Source organism: Aplidium turbinatum, chromosome 18 (genome assembly GCF_918807975.1).
Source record: "Aplidium turbinatum chromosome 18, kaAplTurb1.1, whole genome shotgun sequence".
Taxonomy (NCBI): domain Eukaryota; kingdom Metazoa; phylum Chordata; class Ascidiacea; order Aplousobranchia; family Polyclinidae; genus Aplidium; species Aplidium turbinatum.
This window is the reverse complement of record NC_137489.1, coordinates 5,749,271-5,768,697: the sequence shown is the minus strand read 5'-3', so window position 1 is coordinate 5,768,697 and position 19,427 is coordinate 5,749,271. Positions and strand designations below refer to the sequence as shown.

General features: G+C 37.6%; 1 protein-coding gene across 2 annotated transcripts; it reads left to right on the top strand.

Moving 5' to 3' along the window:
• The first annotated feature begins 7,716 nt into the window (after window positions 1-7,716).
• On the top strand, window positions 7,717-19,027 carry LOC145787097 (serine/threonine-protein kinase 25-like). 2 transcript variants are annotated; one of them, XM_082598819.1, is made up of 11 exons: window positions 7,717-7,867; window positions 10,030-10,131; window positions 10,504-10,632; window positions 11,034-11,090; window positions 11,473-11,581; window positions 12,261-12,418; window positions 14,439-14,624; window positions 15,397-15,536; window positions 16,593-16,752; window positions 17,081-17,217; window positions 17,475-19,027. In XM_082598819.1, exons 1-11 carry the CDS (start codon window positions 7,832-7,834, stop codon window positions 17,494-17,496), a joined length of 1,236 nt encoding a protein of 411 aa, XP_082454945.1. In that variant the 5' UTR covers window positions 7,717-7,831; the 3' UTR covers window positions 17,497-19,027. The 2 variants fall into 2 exon arrangements, with proteins under 2 accessions (XP_082454945.1, XP_082454944.1); XM_082598818.1 differs by having other exon boundaries at window positions 17,469-19,027.
• The last annotated feature ends 400 nt before the right edge of the window (window positions 19,028-19,427 follow it).

The following is a 19,427-nucleotide window of genomic DNA, read 5'->3' as shown; positions in this document are numbered from 1 at the left end:
AAAACACATCAACACTGCAGGAAAGGAAGTGCCAAAGAGGACACCGAAGTCTGTGGTAGGCCATAAGTGCAGAAAAGAATGTAAAAGATTTAACGAACAACAGCGAGAAAGTCTTTGTCAACACTATTGGGATTTGGAAGACTACAACAGAAAGAAGGACTTTATACTGGGAAATGCAACGACCTTTGAGCCCAAACAAAGAAGGTCAAGATCCTTGAAACGACGGAATGCATCACATGCTTACTTTTTTTCTTGTGATGGAGAAAAAGTAAGGGTGTGCAAGGAGTTCTTTTTGGCCACACTGTGTATATCCAACAATGCTGTTCTTAGTGCATTTGCTGGCCAATCTGAGCATAATACCTTTATTTCTGGAGATCTGCGAGGACATCATGAGCCAAAACACAAACTATCAGTTGAAAGACATCAGTTCATCAAAGATCACATCGAGAGCTTTCCATTGATGGAGAGTCATTATTGCCGTGCTGACACCAATAGAAAGTATTTGGAACCAGGACTCAATGTTGTGAAGATGCATGAGCTCTATAAACAAAAGTGTGAAGAACAGCAACTTATTCCTGTCAAGTGTCAAGCATACAGAAAAATCTTCTGCACTGAGTACAACATAGGATTTCACAATCCTCGTAAGGATCAGTGCCTCCAGTGTAACATCTTCGAAACAGCTAATGAAAATGAAAAGCTGGATCTGCAAACAAAATATGACGAGCACAAACAAAGAAAGGTTGATGCACAAACAAGGAAAAGACAAGATAAAGAAGAAGCTGCCAGAGATCCTTCTTTTGTGACTGCCACGTTTGACTTGCAATCTGTTCTACAGCTTCCTAGCTCTGATGTTAGTTCCATGTATTACAAGCGCAAACTGTGTGTGTATAACTTTACAATCTATGAAGCTATCTCAGGAGTTGGACACTGCTATTTGTGGACTGAGTTACATGGAAAAAGAGGGAGTTCAGAGATTGGCAGCTGCATCTATCACTACCTCTCCTCCCTGCCAGATACTGTAAAAAGAGTATCTTTCCACTCAGACTCTTGCGGTGGACAGAATAGAAACCGGTATGTTGCCAGTTTGCTTATGCACAGTGTGCAGTCATTGCCACTTGAGGAGATTACCTTTAATTTCCTCGAAACAGGCCATACACAGATGGAGTGTGACTCCATGCATGCAGCCATAGAGCATTCCAAAAAGAATGTCAGTGTATATACTTTAGGAGAATGGTGTAACGTTATTCGTCTTGCTCGTCGTCACAAGCCATACTTTATCCACCAGCTGAATTTCTCCAGTTTTTATGATTTGGAAAAACTGAAAAACCAGGTTATGACTAACCGAAACACAGATACTGCTGGTGAAAAAGTCAACTGGATGAAAATCCACAGCCTCAGATTTTCCCAAGATCAGCCATTTTCCTTTCTGTATTCGTATGACCCAATGGGGAAATACCATAAAGTTATCACTAAAGTGGTGCGGGGACAGAGAGCCAAACGTGCAACTCTAGAACAGCTGTATACAAAACAGATGGCAATCTCAGCAGCCAAGAAGAAAGATTTAGTGCATCTTTGTGAAACTGGAGCCATACCTGTTGAAGTCCAACACTGGTACATGAATTTACCTGCTGAAAAACAGTAGAACCGAGAGTACAATTCTACTAATTTAGACTTTTACTGAAGGTGACAATTTTGACAATCTGCCTGGCATTAACTGTCTTTGTAAATAAATGTGACACATTCAATTTGTTTCGTTCTAATCGTATTAAGTTCAATTGCAATGTCGTTTTGTATGAAATTGAATAACACTTAGTTCCAAAAAAAAAAGAAAAATAAATTGATAGAATGAGCCAAGTCATTTGAAGAGTTCGCATTCATTGCTTATACCATGAAACGCAAAGAAATTTTTAGAAAAGAAGCGTCTCATCAGTATACATTCATCACAGCATGAACAGATTTCTACACTGATCGTAAGAATTTAAAAATTTAAAATTTAAATTTTAAAATTTTAAAATGCCATTTTCTCAAAACTACTTTTGGGTGACTTGGCTCGTTCTGTCATTTAACCCTCGATATTTTCGACAGTTAATCCACGATCATTCTATTGCGAAATTAAATAATTGGCTAGAAGAGACTGGCGGCCAAACTTGGCCGATTGAGGAGGTAGCACCGGCGGTCATTCAAGCACTACTTAGCGGCCATGGCCGTAGGCTGCTTTAAGGCTTGACAGTAGGTTACATCATTATAACATAGGCTTGCCATTTTTTAGAAATGCTAATCCGGGACGCATATAAAACTGCAAATAATCTTAATGTAGGCCTAATACAAAATAATTTAATGCAACGAATTATTTAATATGGGAAAATTACCAATATATTTAAGCCTATTTCTCCAACGAAAACAAGGGAACTTAACAATATTTATGACATATGAATCAGGCCTAATAATATTTTTCAGTGCTAAGTACCTTTTTCAAAACTACAGTGTAAGATTTTGTCTTTTCATAAAATTCACTACATGTCAAATCAACATTAATTTTGCAAGTGAGGAGAGCTTTGACATTCTGTTCTAGCATTTGGCCTCTGTCATCAGACCACATATTGTTCATAATTGAAAAAATTTGTTCAACTGGTGCTGATGTCCCAGGCAAACAAAACACAATCTCGACAAGGTTTTGAAAGTTTGGAATGGTTATGTTTTTGTTAAAAGTTTACTTTTGTTCAAGAGATGTCGTTGCATTTTGCCATGATTCTTTCCTCTCACTCTTAGACATCTATTTCTTTACCAAAACGTGCTCATCGAAAAAGAAGTCGATGTTGATCATTTGCTTCTGAAACATTTTGTTGATATTTTCCGCAGACCCACTTGAGAAAGAATTGTTTAAGATGACTAGCTCAAGAATTTTTTTTTGCAAATCTCAAATTAAAAACTCCGGGACAAATTGGTTAACCGGGCGAGATAACGGGACAAGGCCTTAAAATCGGGACTGTCCCGGCTAAACCGGGACGTATGGCAAGCCTATTATAACATAGCATAATGCCCTTCTTTGCATACCGGACACTTGTAGGCTATCATTACTCAACACATAGTGAGCTGATAGATTAGCATTATCGCTATATCTTATCTTAAAACTTGAAAAAAAAATTGGCCTTTTAGTAAACAAAAGTGCCCTTTTTTCGTAATCTTGCTCCCCCAGTCAAAAATCGTTCCGGCGCCCCTGGGGCCCACTAGTAGATTTCGGCGAGCCCAAGATGGTGCTCACACGGCCCTGCCTATACCAACTACCGCCCTTCTAGTATTGTAAAATAAGGCAATTACTGCAAGCCTTCGTATCTCCTTTTTTAGATATCCTTGCAACAGGCCTACTGTAACCTCTGAAGCAGGGGTGCATTCCTAAAATTTTTTTGGGGGGGGCTCTAACACTTAGCTGTGTTGTTATAGACAAAGTATGTATAAGTAAGCGGTGTAGGTTAGCCAACAGTGTTTACCTTTTTTAAAAGGAAACACTGTTCAGTATGTTTTTACTTCTGAACATCATGTCGAAAAACAACCCATGCTAAAACATAGCTTGAAGTACAGAAAAAGGTAGAAGCAACAAAATGTGAAAGCGTGGTTGAATCCGATATAAAATTATAAGTTTGAAATTTGGCTTGGTTGCTACACTGCAATCTCCTTTGCTTTTTTTTACTGAGTAGGCCTACACTTGAAACTCGATTTGCATGAGCTAATTCCAATCTCTTAACTCAATTGTAAACTTATTTGTATGAGCCAATCCTAAGCACACTTGCAAAAACATTGACTGCAATAGGAAAGTAAGGAAATGCAATTCTTGAAATGAGCGCTTGTGGTTGCAGATTTGCTATATAAGAACCAATAAGCTGCCAATGTGACAGTTACACTAAAATCTCATTTAGTTATTAACGAACAGTTTAAAAAACTCCAATTACAGCAAAAGCATATTCCAAATTGGTGCAAACGAGATTACACAAAACAAACAGCCTGTCTGCCAGGTCTTTGGTTTTATGGGCTAAGTTTAAAGCACCACGACAGTCCTTGATTTTAGCCAGCAAACAGTTTTTGCGGAGATCTGAGTTCATTCAATGTGGGCAGCTTAGAATGCTTAACTTGAACATCCACAGCCGACCGATGAGTCTGCAACCACTTCTGAGTTGCCGCAGTGCCATTCCATAAATGAGGAGGTGGTCCATTGATGCTGATGAACAACAATGCTGAAACAAGTGATATGGTCAGCCGTGATCGTAGCTGTGTGATGACCAAGTTCATTTGTGAAAATCCACGTTCGGCTTCAGCAGAACTTATAGCAATCATGTTTAGTACTATACGTTCTTGAGCAACTTTATCGTATCTGGTATATGACAAGGATTGCCAACATACAATCGAAAATCGGAAATAGGAGTGATGACATGAAATCTCTCCTCTATTTTTCGTAATCTCTGCTCCCCTTCTTGCCATGGAACTTCGACTGCAGCAGGCCATAACTCTGGTACAATAATTTCCAAGCTCTTCACAGAATTTTCATTGTTGGTGTCCACCATCCTGCTTCCAATGTTCTCAACCAAAGCTTGAATAAACTGATTACGATCAAAGGAAGGGTAGGCTAGTCTCTACGTCGAGCTTTGAACTGGTCCAATGTTGTGCTTTTAAAGGAGTAGTTTTTTGTACTTCCGGGACTCAAGTTAACAACTTCATCAAACGAATACTTTCTTTCTTGAATAGCTTTTTTTATTTGAAGTAGAGAATTAACAGTCCATTTGACATGACGATTAACTACTACGAAGTTGATATTCCCAGTCTGGAGAGTTTCTGACAAAAGTGATAATTGGCGATTGCTATCAACTTATGTTCGTGTTTTTTTGCAGTTCTGTTGTGAGAAAGCTGTTAAAATGTTACTTGTTCAGTCGAGAAGTTGTTGTTCAGCCAGAAAAGCTGAAAAATGGAAGCTTGAACGAGCCCCCCCTGAGCCCCCCTACATCAAGCCTTTTCGTTTTTCGGGGGGCTGGGCCCCCCGAGCCCCCCCCCCCAAGAATGCAACCCTGCTCTGAAGTTATTTGGAAGACATAAATCTCAAAAGCAACTTTTTTCAGTTTGCTGCAGGTTGGATGATTAAATTTTTAGAACATCGCCTCGACAAACACCCCAGACAACCACTTTGTCTGGTCCAGATCTTTACTCGATTAGGTACGGATCTGACCAAATCTGGAACAGGTAAAGTGGGGCTGGTCAGGGGTCACATAGGCCTATAGGCCTTATGTGAATGATAGGCTATTGTTTTTTTTCAATCAATATTTTTTTGTCTTATCCAGGCTTACGTCTGATGGTTGAAGATTTTAATAAAGTGGACAAGGAATTACAAAATCCCATCTTTGTGTTCACTTCAGCCTCGATCAGGAATGTCTTTCAGTTTTCTGCCAAACACGCTCGCATGCTTTTCAGCGGTGTCGAACCCATGTCTCTGTAAGTGCCATATCAGAGCTCGATCCGTTCTGCTATGTAGTCGACTATTTTTGGCTGAAATGATGAAGTGAAATTTTTGTTATCTCAAGGCAACATTGCATGAGTTTTCCGCTTCAACCTGATGAGAGATCTGATGCTTCTTTGCCTCAAGAAATTTGAAATTATGTTGGAAAAATTTACCGGAGAATATCTGGCAACACTGTTTGGCGCTGATATCTGAAAAAGTGAGAATTGAGAAATGCAAATACAGTAGAATTTGCTTATAGTGACACCTGAAGGGACCGCGGAAAAAGTGTCACCATAACCGAAGTGTCACTATAGCCGAATTCTACTCAACTGTTGCGTATGCAAACGGGACTTTGCAACAGGTGTCACTATAGACGAAGTGTCACTATAGGCGAATTCTACTGTAATAAGCATCAAACAGTGTCAGAAGTCAAAAAGTTTGTTTTGGTGCGCAAAAACAGCAATGTAGGCGAAACAACGGATAAGTAAAACACATAGGCTACACAAACAAGACAGCGCACCAGGAGGCCTCGAAAAAAATGCAAGGTTATCGAGCCGAGATCCCTTTTGGAATTTTTTGAATTAACAAATACGGTTTGCAGCGGTCCCACGAATTACCCATAAGTACCCATAAGCACCATAAGTACCCATAAGCCCCATAAGTCGCATCGAATTACCCATAAGTCACGTCGAATTACCCATAAGCCCCATAAGTCGCGTCGAATTACCCATAAGCCCCATAAGTCGCGTCGAATTACCCATAAGCCCCGTAAGTCACGTCGAATTACCCATAAGCCCCATAAGTCGCGTCGAATTACCCATAGGCACCATAAGTAGCATTAAATTACATAGAAGTAACGTCAAATTACCCATAAGCCTGTATAGTGTAGAGTGTAGTCTATAGCTGTCTAGAAGCCTAGTAGTCGGCTGCATAGCCGAGTGGTGAGGAGCACGGGCTGGGCGTTCCAAAATATAGTTCGACACCGCTCAAGAGCAGGACACTTGAAGGCATGCCTAAAGGTGGACACAAAGATTGGCTTTGTTGCCTTCCTGTCCGCTTATGTGTAATCTGCAGTTTGCTGCAGCAGATGGAGTGTTTTGTCTGATAAAACACCTTAACATTGGACAATTTTCCTTATGAACCAGGTGACTGCAGCATAGCAATCGTTCTCGCACTCAGCCAGAGACTTAATTCTTGCTTTAAACTTGATAATTAAAGAAAAAAAAGAATAATGGCAAGGGTGGGAATCAAACCCGTGTCACCAAATTCAATAGCCTTTGCCTTCACCACTCAGCCACGCGAGCGCTCGTGTAATCTTCGCTTAATTTGTTTATATGGGTAATGTTTCGAGAACGCTCACAATATTATCAGTTTAGTTTGTTTTTATTTCTGACCATCACAACGAAAAAACAATACACGACAAACTTAGCACAGATCTATAAAAGGTAGAAGCGACAAAACGCGGACGTTATAACGTCCACTCGAATCTTTGACATTGGCATAAACATTGTCAGCTAAACACTGTCTAAAAAATCGTAATAACACTTTTCAGTCTCAATTTCCGAAAGACATTTATTTAAATAGCTAGTTTGATAGTATGTGCCAACTGCTTCCAAAAAGAGCCAAATATTGAAAACAATGGGCCAAGGGGCCAAACAATTTTTTTGGGGCCAACTACCTCTAAAAAGGGGCCAAATTTCACAAATTTGGCCCCAAAAGGGCCAATCTGGCAAGCCTGATGTAAACTGTAACAGCTTGTAGACATGGAGCATGTATTTGTTATTGATGCAGTGTGTGACGTTCATTATTGAATACAAGAGGCCTACTCTTACACAAAATCAACTTCAATCAAATAATGATCCACTGTTTGGGATTACACCCGTGTTGAACTGTTGATCTAACCTTGTGGCTCTCAAACTTTTTCAACATATTGTTTTGTTTACTGATCTCCTTGTCTGTAACATAACATTTTCAGCATCCTGTTCATCACACCTTAGTGATTGGTTAACTTTTCCAGCTCTGTTTTAAGCCTCCTTTATGTATAATCTTGCAAAGTTAATAGCTAGGCTATTGCTTTTATTGAGATTTCAGATACATAGCTTATTGTTTTGTCATCTTTAATTTTGCGAATTGAAAGTACGGTAGTCTAGATGTAAAGTGTAGTTTTGCTTGCTTTGTTTTTACTTTTATTAATTCTTCTTAACCTATGCAAACACTCAAGGTTGTGGTATAAACTTAAGTTAGCCTATTTTAGAGTTAGCTGACGCCAAATGGAGTAAGCCAAATGGTTCAACTTTGCTTGAAAGCTATCAAGAAAGAATTTAAAGATCAATTGCCTAGTCTGCAAAGATGGTTGATTCTTTCATATACTTTCCAAGGCAGCAGGTTTGCGTTTATGTTTGCCATGATTTCTATTTACAGTCAACCCCTCTTAATTTTGCTCAAGCCAAATCGGTCTGGTATACCAGGTACTTCTATTAACAAAGAAAAGTACCTACTACAAGAAAATGGATCTAGGGTCTGTAAAAACATTGCACTTAATTGGGTTTGTCTATATTATATAACTAGTTTCATCAAGCGTGATTTGTGTGAATGATCATACTACACGTACACAATGATGCATATTGTATACCGGTATTTACAGGGACGTGCAGGCAGGTGAGGCAGTGCCTCACCTACCAACATCTGGCAAAGCAAAATTTATATCAAAGATATGGTTATCACAGAATAAATATTATTTGTTAAAAAGTAGTAAATATTGCACGTTTTTAGGTGCTTTAATTTGTGTGAATTGCTGTAGTCGTGCCCCCTTTCCCTCAAATTTTACGTTTCTACACCCAAACTGTGCTTTAATTTTTTCTGTTTCTGTGGCGATAATCATATCGAGCGTTCACGTGGTCAAAATCGTTGAAATACGCGAGGAGAGGCAACGCCAAGCCTTGCCTCACTTCAGATCAGAAAACTTCCATACACTGCATTATGCGTGCCTTTTTCTTTCGCAAAGTCACCCAGCAATCATCATGAACGATTTAGCTGCGATTTGAGGCTTGCCTCAAGTGTGACGTCACAGTTATGAAACCTTTTTCGTCAAGCTGGAATGCCGCATAGTACGTGGTATGTGACTTCTTGCAGTGTAAACTGTAAAGGATTGTTTCTTATAAAATTTAACTAAAAAATGGAGGAAGATTTAGTATCAAATCTGAGAGATTTTTAAAAAATAAACTTTCAATCCAAAGTTGAAGTAAAGGAAGACCGGTTCTAAATTTATAAGGTTTGCATCAGACGACTGAACAAAAAAAAATAACTTGCAACTTTCAAAGAGATTGCTGCTCAAAAAAGAAGTGGCTGTGTGGCCATGCTTTAAAAATTGCCTTTTCTGCTTTTGCTGTCTCTTGTTTTCAATATCTAGTGATACTGTTAGGACTAAAGAAGGGTCTATACAACAAAGTCACAAATGTTTAAGTCCAAAAGGATAGGCGCATGAATTTTATTTTTAATAAATGTGAAAGCATGCTGCTAATTTTTTTGATTAGTAACTTATGATACTATTTTTGTTGTTAAAAAATTTTATTGTAAAAGTGACTTGAAAAAATTAGTGCCTCACCATCTAGGAACCTCACCGCACGTCACTGGGTATTTATTATTAACAGCATCAAATATAGTTATTATATACTTTCTAAAACCTCTACAGTCTACAGCCTGTTTTACCCTAAAAGAGGGCTCTGATTAGCTTTTTGCTTGACATTGAGCACTGTTTGTAGTATTAATAGTATGGTATTTATTGTTTAGCCTATTAATAACAGCAAGTTTTTTTTAGATAATGTGCACTGTTTAGAATGCAACTCTTTACATACCGGTAATTGTATCATGCTAATATCGTCAAAATAAACCATAAAAGTGACCACAACGACCCTGAAAAGGAAACGCTTATCAAAGAAACAGTGTTGTATATACTTGACTATAGGTCGACCTCATGTATAGGACACTCAATCCTTACTTTTTCACTGAAAATCAGTGCCATTTTTATTTTCTCGTGTATAAGTCGACTAGCTTCATTACATCACTTGATTTTTTCAATGGTGTGACGTTTTTAGCATGAACATCGACCAAACAAATGTCAAGAACGTCAAACCCACAATATTTATGTTTCCGACCAAGACCATAAAACATCTTATCATTTTTTGATTTAATCCTTACACATTACAAGTATCTTTGCTTCGAGAACTTCATGGAGACTTTTAATCACACATTTTGCTGGTTTACTTTTAGTTGAAATCAATGGTTTTGATCTTTTCTTCAAGGCCAAGAGTTACAGTTGTCACTTCGCACTACTGGAGTGCACTACCAGACATGCTTAATTGGCTCCAAAGTTGAACAATTGCTGGCCTTGGTTTTTATGTTTATGAGACATAGAAAGAATGACATGTCTTTCAAACGCCAGAAAATTTGTTAAACGATACTTCATCCTAATTATTTAAAGGGTAACTTGTTAATTAAAAATTCAAATGATTTTTTATACCAATTGACGTATTGCAATATTTGTTCAGAAAATCTCAATAGATCCTGAAAAACTGTTCACAAAACAAGACAGAATTGGAAAAGGTTCATTTGGTGAAGTGTACAAAGGAATAGACAACAGAACTTCAAAGGTTAGTGCTCAATCATTTTTTTTTTAAATTTAAAGTTTCATTTATCATACAATTTGGGTAGAGAGGTAACTTTTTTAAAGCATAAACAGACATAACTCAGCAAGAACACTACATTTAACATTATCAAAACAATAAGCGAACGTTTTTGGCTAGTCATACAGCCGATATTAAGTCTGTTTATCATTTATCGTAGTCAAGAAAATGAAATATCTTCTGACAGGTGTCAAACCCACAACAATGCCTGACATGAATTTCGATATTATATAAGTCTTGTAATACAAAAAAATTATTTTCGCACTAGTCAGCTGACTTGTGTGAAAATAATATTTTTTGTATTTTTTATATCAGAAAGTTACAATTGTTCAACTCCAGGTTGTTGCAATAAAAATAATTGATCTTGAAGAAGCAGAAGATGAAATCGAAGATATTCAACAGGAAATTACAGTTTTAAGCCAATGCAACAGTTCACATGTGACAAAATATCATGGATCTTACCTGAAGGTATGAACATTTTTTATTGTGCTTCGTGGCTCTGGGTTGCATGCTAGATCACACTTGTTTTGTTAAATTATAATATGTAATTTGTCCTTGTGTGTATATTAGACTTAGTACTACTGGGTTTACATCAGGTACCTATTTATTGTTTTGTTTAATACACATCAATATAACATCCAATTGTCCATGCTGATGCTCATATAATAAATTATTAAAATAAACAAAGCTGATGTAGATTGTAGATATATATACAGTGTATTAATATGACGTGCTATTTTACTTCCAAAATGTAATTGTTACACAGTATTTCTACTAATTTCATATGGTTATTGGTTATGTACTGTTTTTATTTAACTATTGGAACATCAATTGTTATTGGCAAAATAAGGAAAGAATTATGTTTTTAGGGTACAAAGCTATGGATTATCATGGAATATTTGGGAGGTGGCTCTGCTTTAGACCTGGTATTATTATATATGCATATACAATTGTACATTTGTACAACCTAGGCCTATATGAGTAACTGAAGTCACTATGTATTATCAAATTAACATTGTCCTGTGCCCCCCCTAAGGGGATGCTTGTTAAAAAGTTTTTATATGTTGTTAAATTTGTCTAGTAAGTTATAAATGCATGCATTATGTTTTTTGTTATATTTAGGACATAATCGAGTTTAAACAATAAACAACCTTACATAATGTGAATGAAGGTATGTGAGTTATATACAGTATGGTATATTAGAAAATCGATTATTATATCATACTTGTTATATATAGCTGCTTGAAGTGGTTATGAGAAGAAAACTATTTTTAAACACACTAAGTCTGTAATTTATGTGTATTGTAGATGAAAGCTGGGTTATTTGAAGAACAGTACATAGCAACAATATTAAGAGAGATATTGAAAGGGTTGGAGTACTTACATAGTGAAAGAAAACTACATAGAGATGTAAAGGGTAAGTATAGCTGCTATCATCTTGGTTCATTGCTGGCAGTGATGTATTTTTTTCTCGTTTCAAAAGGCGTTACCATTAACAATCCAAGCTATACCTTCTTGAAAACTGTATAAAAACTCTGTTTTGTTGAGGATTTCTATAGCATGGCGTCTCTATGAATGAGAAAAACAATTTCACAGCCATGCCAATGACGTCATCACATTGTGTGAGTCATTTATGAAGTACTGTTTAACATTAACCTTTAAATTAATACTAAACAATTCAAAATTATCATTTGCTTGCTTGGTTAGTAGTGTAGTGTTCCAGCACAGTCAGAAATTGTTCTAACAAAAAATCTAATCTTTTCTGAGTTGTGATGTACCATTACTGGTCACAACAATAATATTAATAATTACGTTTGATTTTGCATCCATTGCGACAACATACAGTTAGGCACTGCGACCACAGACCACAACTCAACAGACAATAAAAAGTAGCGAAAGGACATGGAGTCTTTGAGTCAGCTGCTATGGTACCCTTAATGTTCCTTATTTTGGCATGCCGTCAAGTGTTTATGCCGAGACACAGTCGCAAACTCCGAAGCGGTGTTGAACCGATGTTCGTTCGAATATTTTCACCACTCGGTAACACAACCGACATGTAAAGCTGTGTTGTTATTTTGCACCCTTGTTGCTTCCAGCTGCGAACGTGCTGCTATCTGAGGCCGGTGATGTAAAGTTGGCAGATTTTGGAGTTGCTGGGCAGCTCACTGACACGCAGATAAAGCGAAACACATTTGTTGGTACACCGTTCTGGATGGCTCCTGAAGTCATAAAGCAATCAGCGTATGACTTCAAGGTATGAAGTAGTTAAATTGTCTGAGCTTGTAATATCATACTTTTGGTAGGCCTACCCAGTGCTTCAAGTTGAAAAGCATATACGAGGTGTTAAAATATTGTGCAGGCAAAAATAAAATAAATCTGTATAATAGTAGCAAGTTTGGTTTTTGCAGAAATAGTTTAAATGCTGTAGCGATCTTGACAAAACAAAAGTAAGCAAAAACTATTTAGCGCCACAACCGCTGCTAGCAGAAACGACCTTATTCGTTCGTAAACTTTACTTCTTTTCCATTACGTTTATTGCTGGGCTTCTTTTTCTTTATGCCTTTTCTTCCTCAGTTTGTTTAGTTGTCGTTTTCGATCCTCTTAAAATATTACATATCTGTGGACAGACAGATATGTAGCAATTTACGTTGTGTGGACGTGTGCATCAGTTCACAAATGCATTTGGTACTTTTGGTGAATTTTATTTGCACCCAGTTCAAATTGCCACATAATCACGTTGGTAAAGTTTTTCTCCCATGTCTATTTAGAAGGAAGTGATTGTGCCATTTTTGCTTCAACTGACTAAAGTTTGTCATCATTACCCAGGCAGAAAATCAACGTTTGCAGAGGTCGAATCAATGTAAAAAATGGTTGATTTGCTGTCTGGGTAGTGACACTAACGTTAGTGTTAGTGGCGTAAATAAAGTATTTTTTTCTAATTGAAAGTTTCATTGTAAAATTGTCTTTCTTTGGCGGCCTTGCAATTGCGTCATCTTTATAATGGAGTAAAGCATCACACTCAGCTAGAAAAAATTGCCATTTTTATATCGTTTCAACGTTGTCATATGAAGATGTAAAAAATGACAAGAGTTTTGCTTGCTGCGTTAATGAGAAATGGTGTTTGAGTGCTCTTGTGACATTGCCAGTATGACGTAACATTTTGATTTTGTGCTGGCAGACACTTGTACCTTTCACTAGAGTCGTTCTGGGAATTCGTGAGCGAATTGCGAGGTGGTTTGGGTAACTTATCAGTACTTGCAATCTAAAAAACGTCATTTATCATAGAATTGACGGCAACATCACCAACCATGGAATTATCTTAAACCTCCCAGCCAGCAAATCAATTCTTTTTCTATTAATTTAACGTTTGTTGACGTAAAATTAATGAAAAAAAGAATTAGTTTTCCGACTGGAATAGCACAGCCAAACCCAGCTATCACCGGGTTGCAAATTCGGCATGTTTTACAATTTTTTTCGTTTAACGAGACTGTTTGCTTGCAACTAATTTGGCATATCCCCCTATCTTGTTCGAGCGAAGTTGATATCTGATCTTGGGTTGTAAAACTACAGTAATTGCGGCCTCTGTCGCAGTGGTCGCAGTTACCTTTCTGGTATAAGGATTCATCTTCAATACAACCACGCGTAATGCAATTTAGATGATGGCAAAATTGGAAGTGCCATTCAAAAATTATTCTCTAAATTCAACGTCCGTAGACTTTTAATCAACGTCCTGTAGCTGAACTGATATGGTTGGTAACCGCTGCTGTTTAAAGTGTATTTGTACAAGTGCAGTTAGCAGCTTAAATTGTGTCATGATTTTGACGTTTTATATTGTATCGACGTACAAATGGACAAAATGCTGTAGGCTTTGCCATGCCAGGGATGAATTTAACTGCTGTATATTGTTGTAGTAATGGTATTGCTGTTTTGCTGTATATTATACAATGTATGTAGTTGTGGCAATTACCTCTTCTGCTATTCAAACGACATCATCTCTAGACAATATTGTTCAAAGTTTTCAACGTTGTACAAATAAAAAACTTAAAGGTTGATAATTGGACTATGTTTGTTATTTAGTAGCATACTTATAACTGAGGGCTTGTACCAGGAAGAAGGCAGCTATGTCACTAAGTAAATTGTTAGTGGGATCTGCAGGTCAAACAGTATAACTATGTGTACAACCTACACGAAGAACTTCAGTACCATACTTATTACTTACCCACGGTAAACTTACAGTGATGCATGGAAACCTAGCAGTATCACTCTTTCGACAGGCAGACATTTGGTCACTCGGAATCACTGCGCTAGAGCTTGCCAAGGGGGAACCTCCAAACGCCGATCTTCATCCAATGCGGGTTCTCTTCCTCATCCCGAAGAATAGCCCACCCACCTTGGAAGGCGCTTACAGCAAGGATTTCAAACAGTTTGTAGAGGCCTGTTTGAACAAAGACCCCAAATTCGTAAGTAAGCCCCATTTCTTATCAGCAACCCAGTCATACAACGTTTCCATTTTCTTATCGTTTCAACGTCTCCAGATGTCAAAACAATGCAAAAATTGACAGTTTTGTCACCCGGAAATATTACACAACCCCGTTTCAACCGAAAAAGTGGATTTAAAGCAAATGATATTTCTTCAAAAGTTTTCTGCACTTGCATTTTTGCTATCTAAGTATTTTGATATTACTGATTATGATGACATTAACAATATCGTTGCCGATTGCGTTCTCAACATGAGATATTGCTCTCAAAAGAGTCTTTTATTCTGAGAGATTTTAAGGTTTCTGAAGACATAATGTTCATTTTGTTAATTGTATAAGCTTGACACTCCACCGAGCCAGGAAGAAAAACACGTCGTTTTACATAGATTCAACGTCTACAGACGTTGTAAAAGTGACGCATTTTGCTGTCTGGGGAGTCCGGCGCTTCTAATGGTATGGTTTTATGTATTGTCGCTTTACAATGCTAAGGTCTTTAGCAACAGGTCTCATTTTCAGTTTCATGTCTGGTTTTCGATGTCATCACATTATTACCAGACTTAGTCTCACTGCGTTATGCAAAAAAGAACACAATCGGTACCGTTTTTAAAATCTTTGGCTTGACCCGACCTGGAATCAAACCCAGATCTACCAGCATCAGAGCCGAAGGCGATAACCACTCGACCACTGAGCTGGTATTCACGTAGCAATTATTACCTCATTTGTTTCACCGGCAATCAACGTCAACTTTTCACAGAGACCTCCAGCAAAGGAGTTGCTCAAACACAAATTCCTCAAGCAGGCGAAGAAAACCTCGCATCTGGTTGAGCTGATAGAACGCTACAAAAATTACAAACTAACCCACGGTGACACCGACAGTTCTGAAGGCTCAGATCAGTAAGTTGATGCTGTTGTATAATTTGATGTAAATTTAATGTCATTTAGCGTATTCAATCGCTCGCAGTTTAATATCTCAGCGGCTTTTCAACTTGATAGGGTCTCAGCATTAAAATAAAACTCTACTTGAATAAGGAACTCTTATCTTCCCCATTAATGTGAAGCAGTAAAGTTATTACAACCATTTTTTTTTTCAATGTTTAGGGTAATAGCGTTTGAAAATACAACATGCCGCTTTTAAACACAGTTTGTTCAACATTGGCTGTTCTTGTTAATTTCATAAATCAAAAATTTACTAAAATTTTGAAAAGTCTTTTTTGTACTTTGGGATGGTTCACCTTTTATTGGAATAAATGTCACATTTATTATTTTTCCGGAGATCCATAAAAAACATGATGAAAAACCACACTTTCCTATTCACTTAATTTAAAGTCATTTTGTACACACTTATATGTTCACAATAATCTGCAAACCATTTAACCTTTTCACGTTGTTGTTGTTGTTGTGGTGGTAGTTTATTTTTACTTGTTGGTGTTCGTTTTTTTTCCATCAATTACAACATGATCATCATATTTAAACAACCCAGACAGTAAATCAACCGTTTTTACATTGATTCAACGTCTGCAGACGTTACATTTCTTCAGTGAAATTCGACCCAGCTAACAAACCAATCGTTTTTTCATTGATATAAAGTTTTCTGACGTTGAATCAATGTAAAAAAACGGTTAATTTGCTGTCTGGAAAGGTCAATTACTCTCATCGTAAACAACATCTTAGCTTTACAATGCTGTCACGTGTACAATAGATTGTTGTTCGGTCTTCAGTTATAATTTGTACATGCCCCTCAGGCTGTTTTTTGTTTAGTAAGTCTACGCCACAAAGTGAACTTTGTTTCAAAAATCTCTATTTTGTGCTTGCTTAGCTCTAAAATTCAATTCACTTTACACTTCTGGTATGCTTGTTATACATGAGCATTGAGCAAGCAACCAAGCATACCAGTTTTTTCTCGTTTATGTCTGTTTTCTGACAAGCGAATCGTTTCTCATATTTTGTCAGGGAGCCAGATGAAGATGAAACATCAAACGATTCATGGTCTTTCGACACTGTGCGCGTTCCCAGTGGAAGACTTCACGGTGAAAACGGTTTGACCCCTGATACTTTTACTTCCACACACTCTCGATCGTTGAACGAACTCATAACCCCGTTTGTGAAACAGGTTGGTTTGTATTTTATTCCAATAAGATGGTTAAAGTATTTGGTTGACATGGAATTGTAGTTTGATATTGCGTGTAATTGCGACTAGTGTGATATTGTTATTTCCAATCAGTGATGTGTGTTAGTCTGAAAATAGCCTATTGTCTAAATGCAGTTACTGTCTGTGCTGCAGCACAGAATTAGTGATAAAGGGAGTGCATGTCAAGTATGTGCTTCGAAAGGACAACTGAAACGTCATGGCTTGCAATTGACGTTGCATCAATGTAAAAATGACAGATTTTGCCGTCTGGGTTTTAACCATGCAAATGAATAGTGCTCTGACCTTTCAGCTGAAAGAAAACAGATTCGAGAGCGAATCACAACACGCAGCACTAGATGCTATTGTAAGTGCGTTGGAGGTCTCCGAAGTGAAAAGTCCAGGAATTACCGATAGAATTGTGGAAGGCGTGGTTGCGAGGTTCCGAAAGTGAGTAGCAATGATCGAAAGTAGTTTTAATTTCTATTGGGAGTTAAATTTCTTGGACTTGTTTGCCGTAACAGTTGGAATCTGTGATAATGCGCGTGACCTCGCATTAGTTAGAAAGTACCCAGCCATCAAATGAATCGGTTTCACGTTAATTTAACGTCTGCAGACTTTATATCAATGTAAAAAACGATTGATTTACTGGCTGGGTCGAATCTCACTAAAGAAATGTTGTAAAACAGACGCGTTTACAGATACAGTGGATCCTCTGCGAACTGTTGATTGCCGCCTACATTCCTATGCGGATTGAAGCTGCTGGATTGAAGCTGCTGCACTGTCGCTAAGTTGGGTTCGATCGACTCGACACTTTGGGGAGTAGTGGTATAGGAAGGTTCTAAGTCAACCCTCGGTAGCAAATCGGTTGTTTTTTACGTTGATTTTCTAATACTGTTTTTCTTATTTTTTAATATTGCTGGTATGGGGTTGACTTTTGACGGGCCAAATTGAAGATGGAACCAAAAAGTCGTGTTTTGGAGTGTAGGCTACGTATTGGACTACAGGAGATTGCGTATGCGATGATGAAATACGATCAAGGGTGCTGAATGCTCATGACATCGCTGAGTCCCAACCCTTTGAATTTCCAGACTATAAAGCGCCGGCAATTCCGGCAGATGTGCTTTCATCTCACTGCTGCAAATGAACATTGTTGCAAAAATCATAAAGCATTTTTTTTCAGTTGTTTGCTTTTCCTAAGTTTAATGTGTTTTGTTGCATATGTTGCTATGCTCCAGGGTTGCATACCCTTGATTCAATGTTATCGACAACTTTTTTTGAAAGGTTGTAAAATAGTTGGTTGTATTGTGAACTACAGTGTCGTCGTGCCGTTTCAGCGACAATCCATTTATTTCATATCAGTTTCTTTTCATTCAGCCCACAGTCATATGCCCTATCTTCGTGTTCCCTCTGTGATTTCTATTTCTTTTTCGTACCGTAATTTGAATTGATTCCGAATAGCCAGTGGTTTTGTTTACTGCTTGTTGTTTCAACAACTGACGCCTCTCGCTAGAGAACTTTCAGTCAGCTCTTGTGGATAGTTTTGATTAGACCTTAGTATTTGCGAGAAGTTTGTTAAGCCTTCTGCATTCTCATAAAATCATCACATTTTCCCCAACACAATAGGGTGATTTTTCTAATGGCGTTTTTTTTCTAACTTTTCCTGTGCAGATAAGGGACTTGTTTTCACTATAAAAGTATTAACTCGCAAGTTACTGTGTTGGATGCTCACGTATCTTTTGTAATTTTTCTATTTCAGTTAGATGCTAAATGTTTAGTTTTGTAAGCTTGGTAGCAAGAAGTGCCTTAGTGTAGAATGTATTTGCGATAATGTAGTGCGTTGGTAAGCTAGTCCGGCATTGTTTGGTCTATTTATGTAGCCTATGGGGTTATAGAGCTGTAATTCAAATTCATTTGAAACAATTTAACGACAAGAAACAATCATTCATACAACATATCATAGGAATACAATACTTTGTTTAATTATTCATCCGAGACCGTCGATGCCTGGTTCAGACGTGGCAATTGAAAAAGAACTGTAATCTACGTCACTCGTGGATGAAGAAAATAGCGTCAACGGCAATACGAACAGTCTCTTCACACTGCCACACTTTTTTAACCGATACTTTTATTTACAATCCATTGACTTATCTACCTTACAAGGTCATGATTTTTCATGTCGGTTTATATCGATCAAAATGAGTGCATTTTACTGCGAATTCAAGTGGTTGATATTGCATCTAATGCGCAATAAAATTATGTGCAATACTGTTGTGTAAGACTTCAATTGACTTGCAATGGCGGCGCTCGAGAACTCTGTGGCATGAATTAGTAGTCAAGTGCAACACTGATGACCCAACGTCAGGGTAAGACACGTGTCTATCGCTGTCAGTTCTTACTACACTCGACTGCCTAGAAACATTGTTGTCTGTGTTGAGTTGCTACGTAGCAGTCAGTGATGGGCATTATCGGCGATAAATTTTTATCGCTTATCGTTATCGCTCAATTATTTTTTCAGTTATCGTTTATCGTTATCGCCAAAGGCAATATTTGATTATCGCCGATAAATTTTATTTCGGATCAACACACAAGTGGAAAAACCATGAAAAGTAATATTTTTACTAGCCACCTAGTTGATGAAACTAAAATTGAAACCAGTT

Excerpts from the sequence above, each read along its gene's own strand:
- LOC145787097 (XM_082598818.1), top strand. The coding sequence starts at position 7,832 with ATGGTTGATTCTTTCATATACTTTCCAAGGCAGCAG. Across the intron at positions 14,625-15,396 it reads TGAACAAAGACCCCAAATTC|AGACCTCCAGCAAAGGAGTT; the intron begins GTAAGTAAGCCC and ends AACTTTTCACAG. Across the intron at positions 17,218-17,468 it reads GTGGTTGCGAGGTTCCGAAA|ATACAGTGGATCCTCTGCGA; the intron begins GTGAGTAGCAAT and ends ACGCGTTTACAG.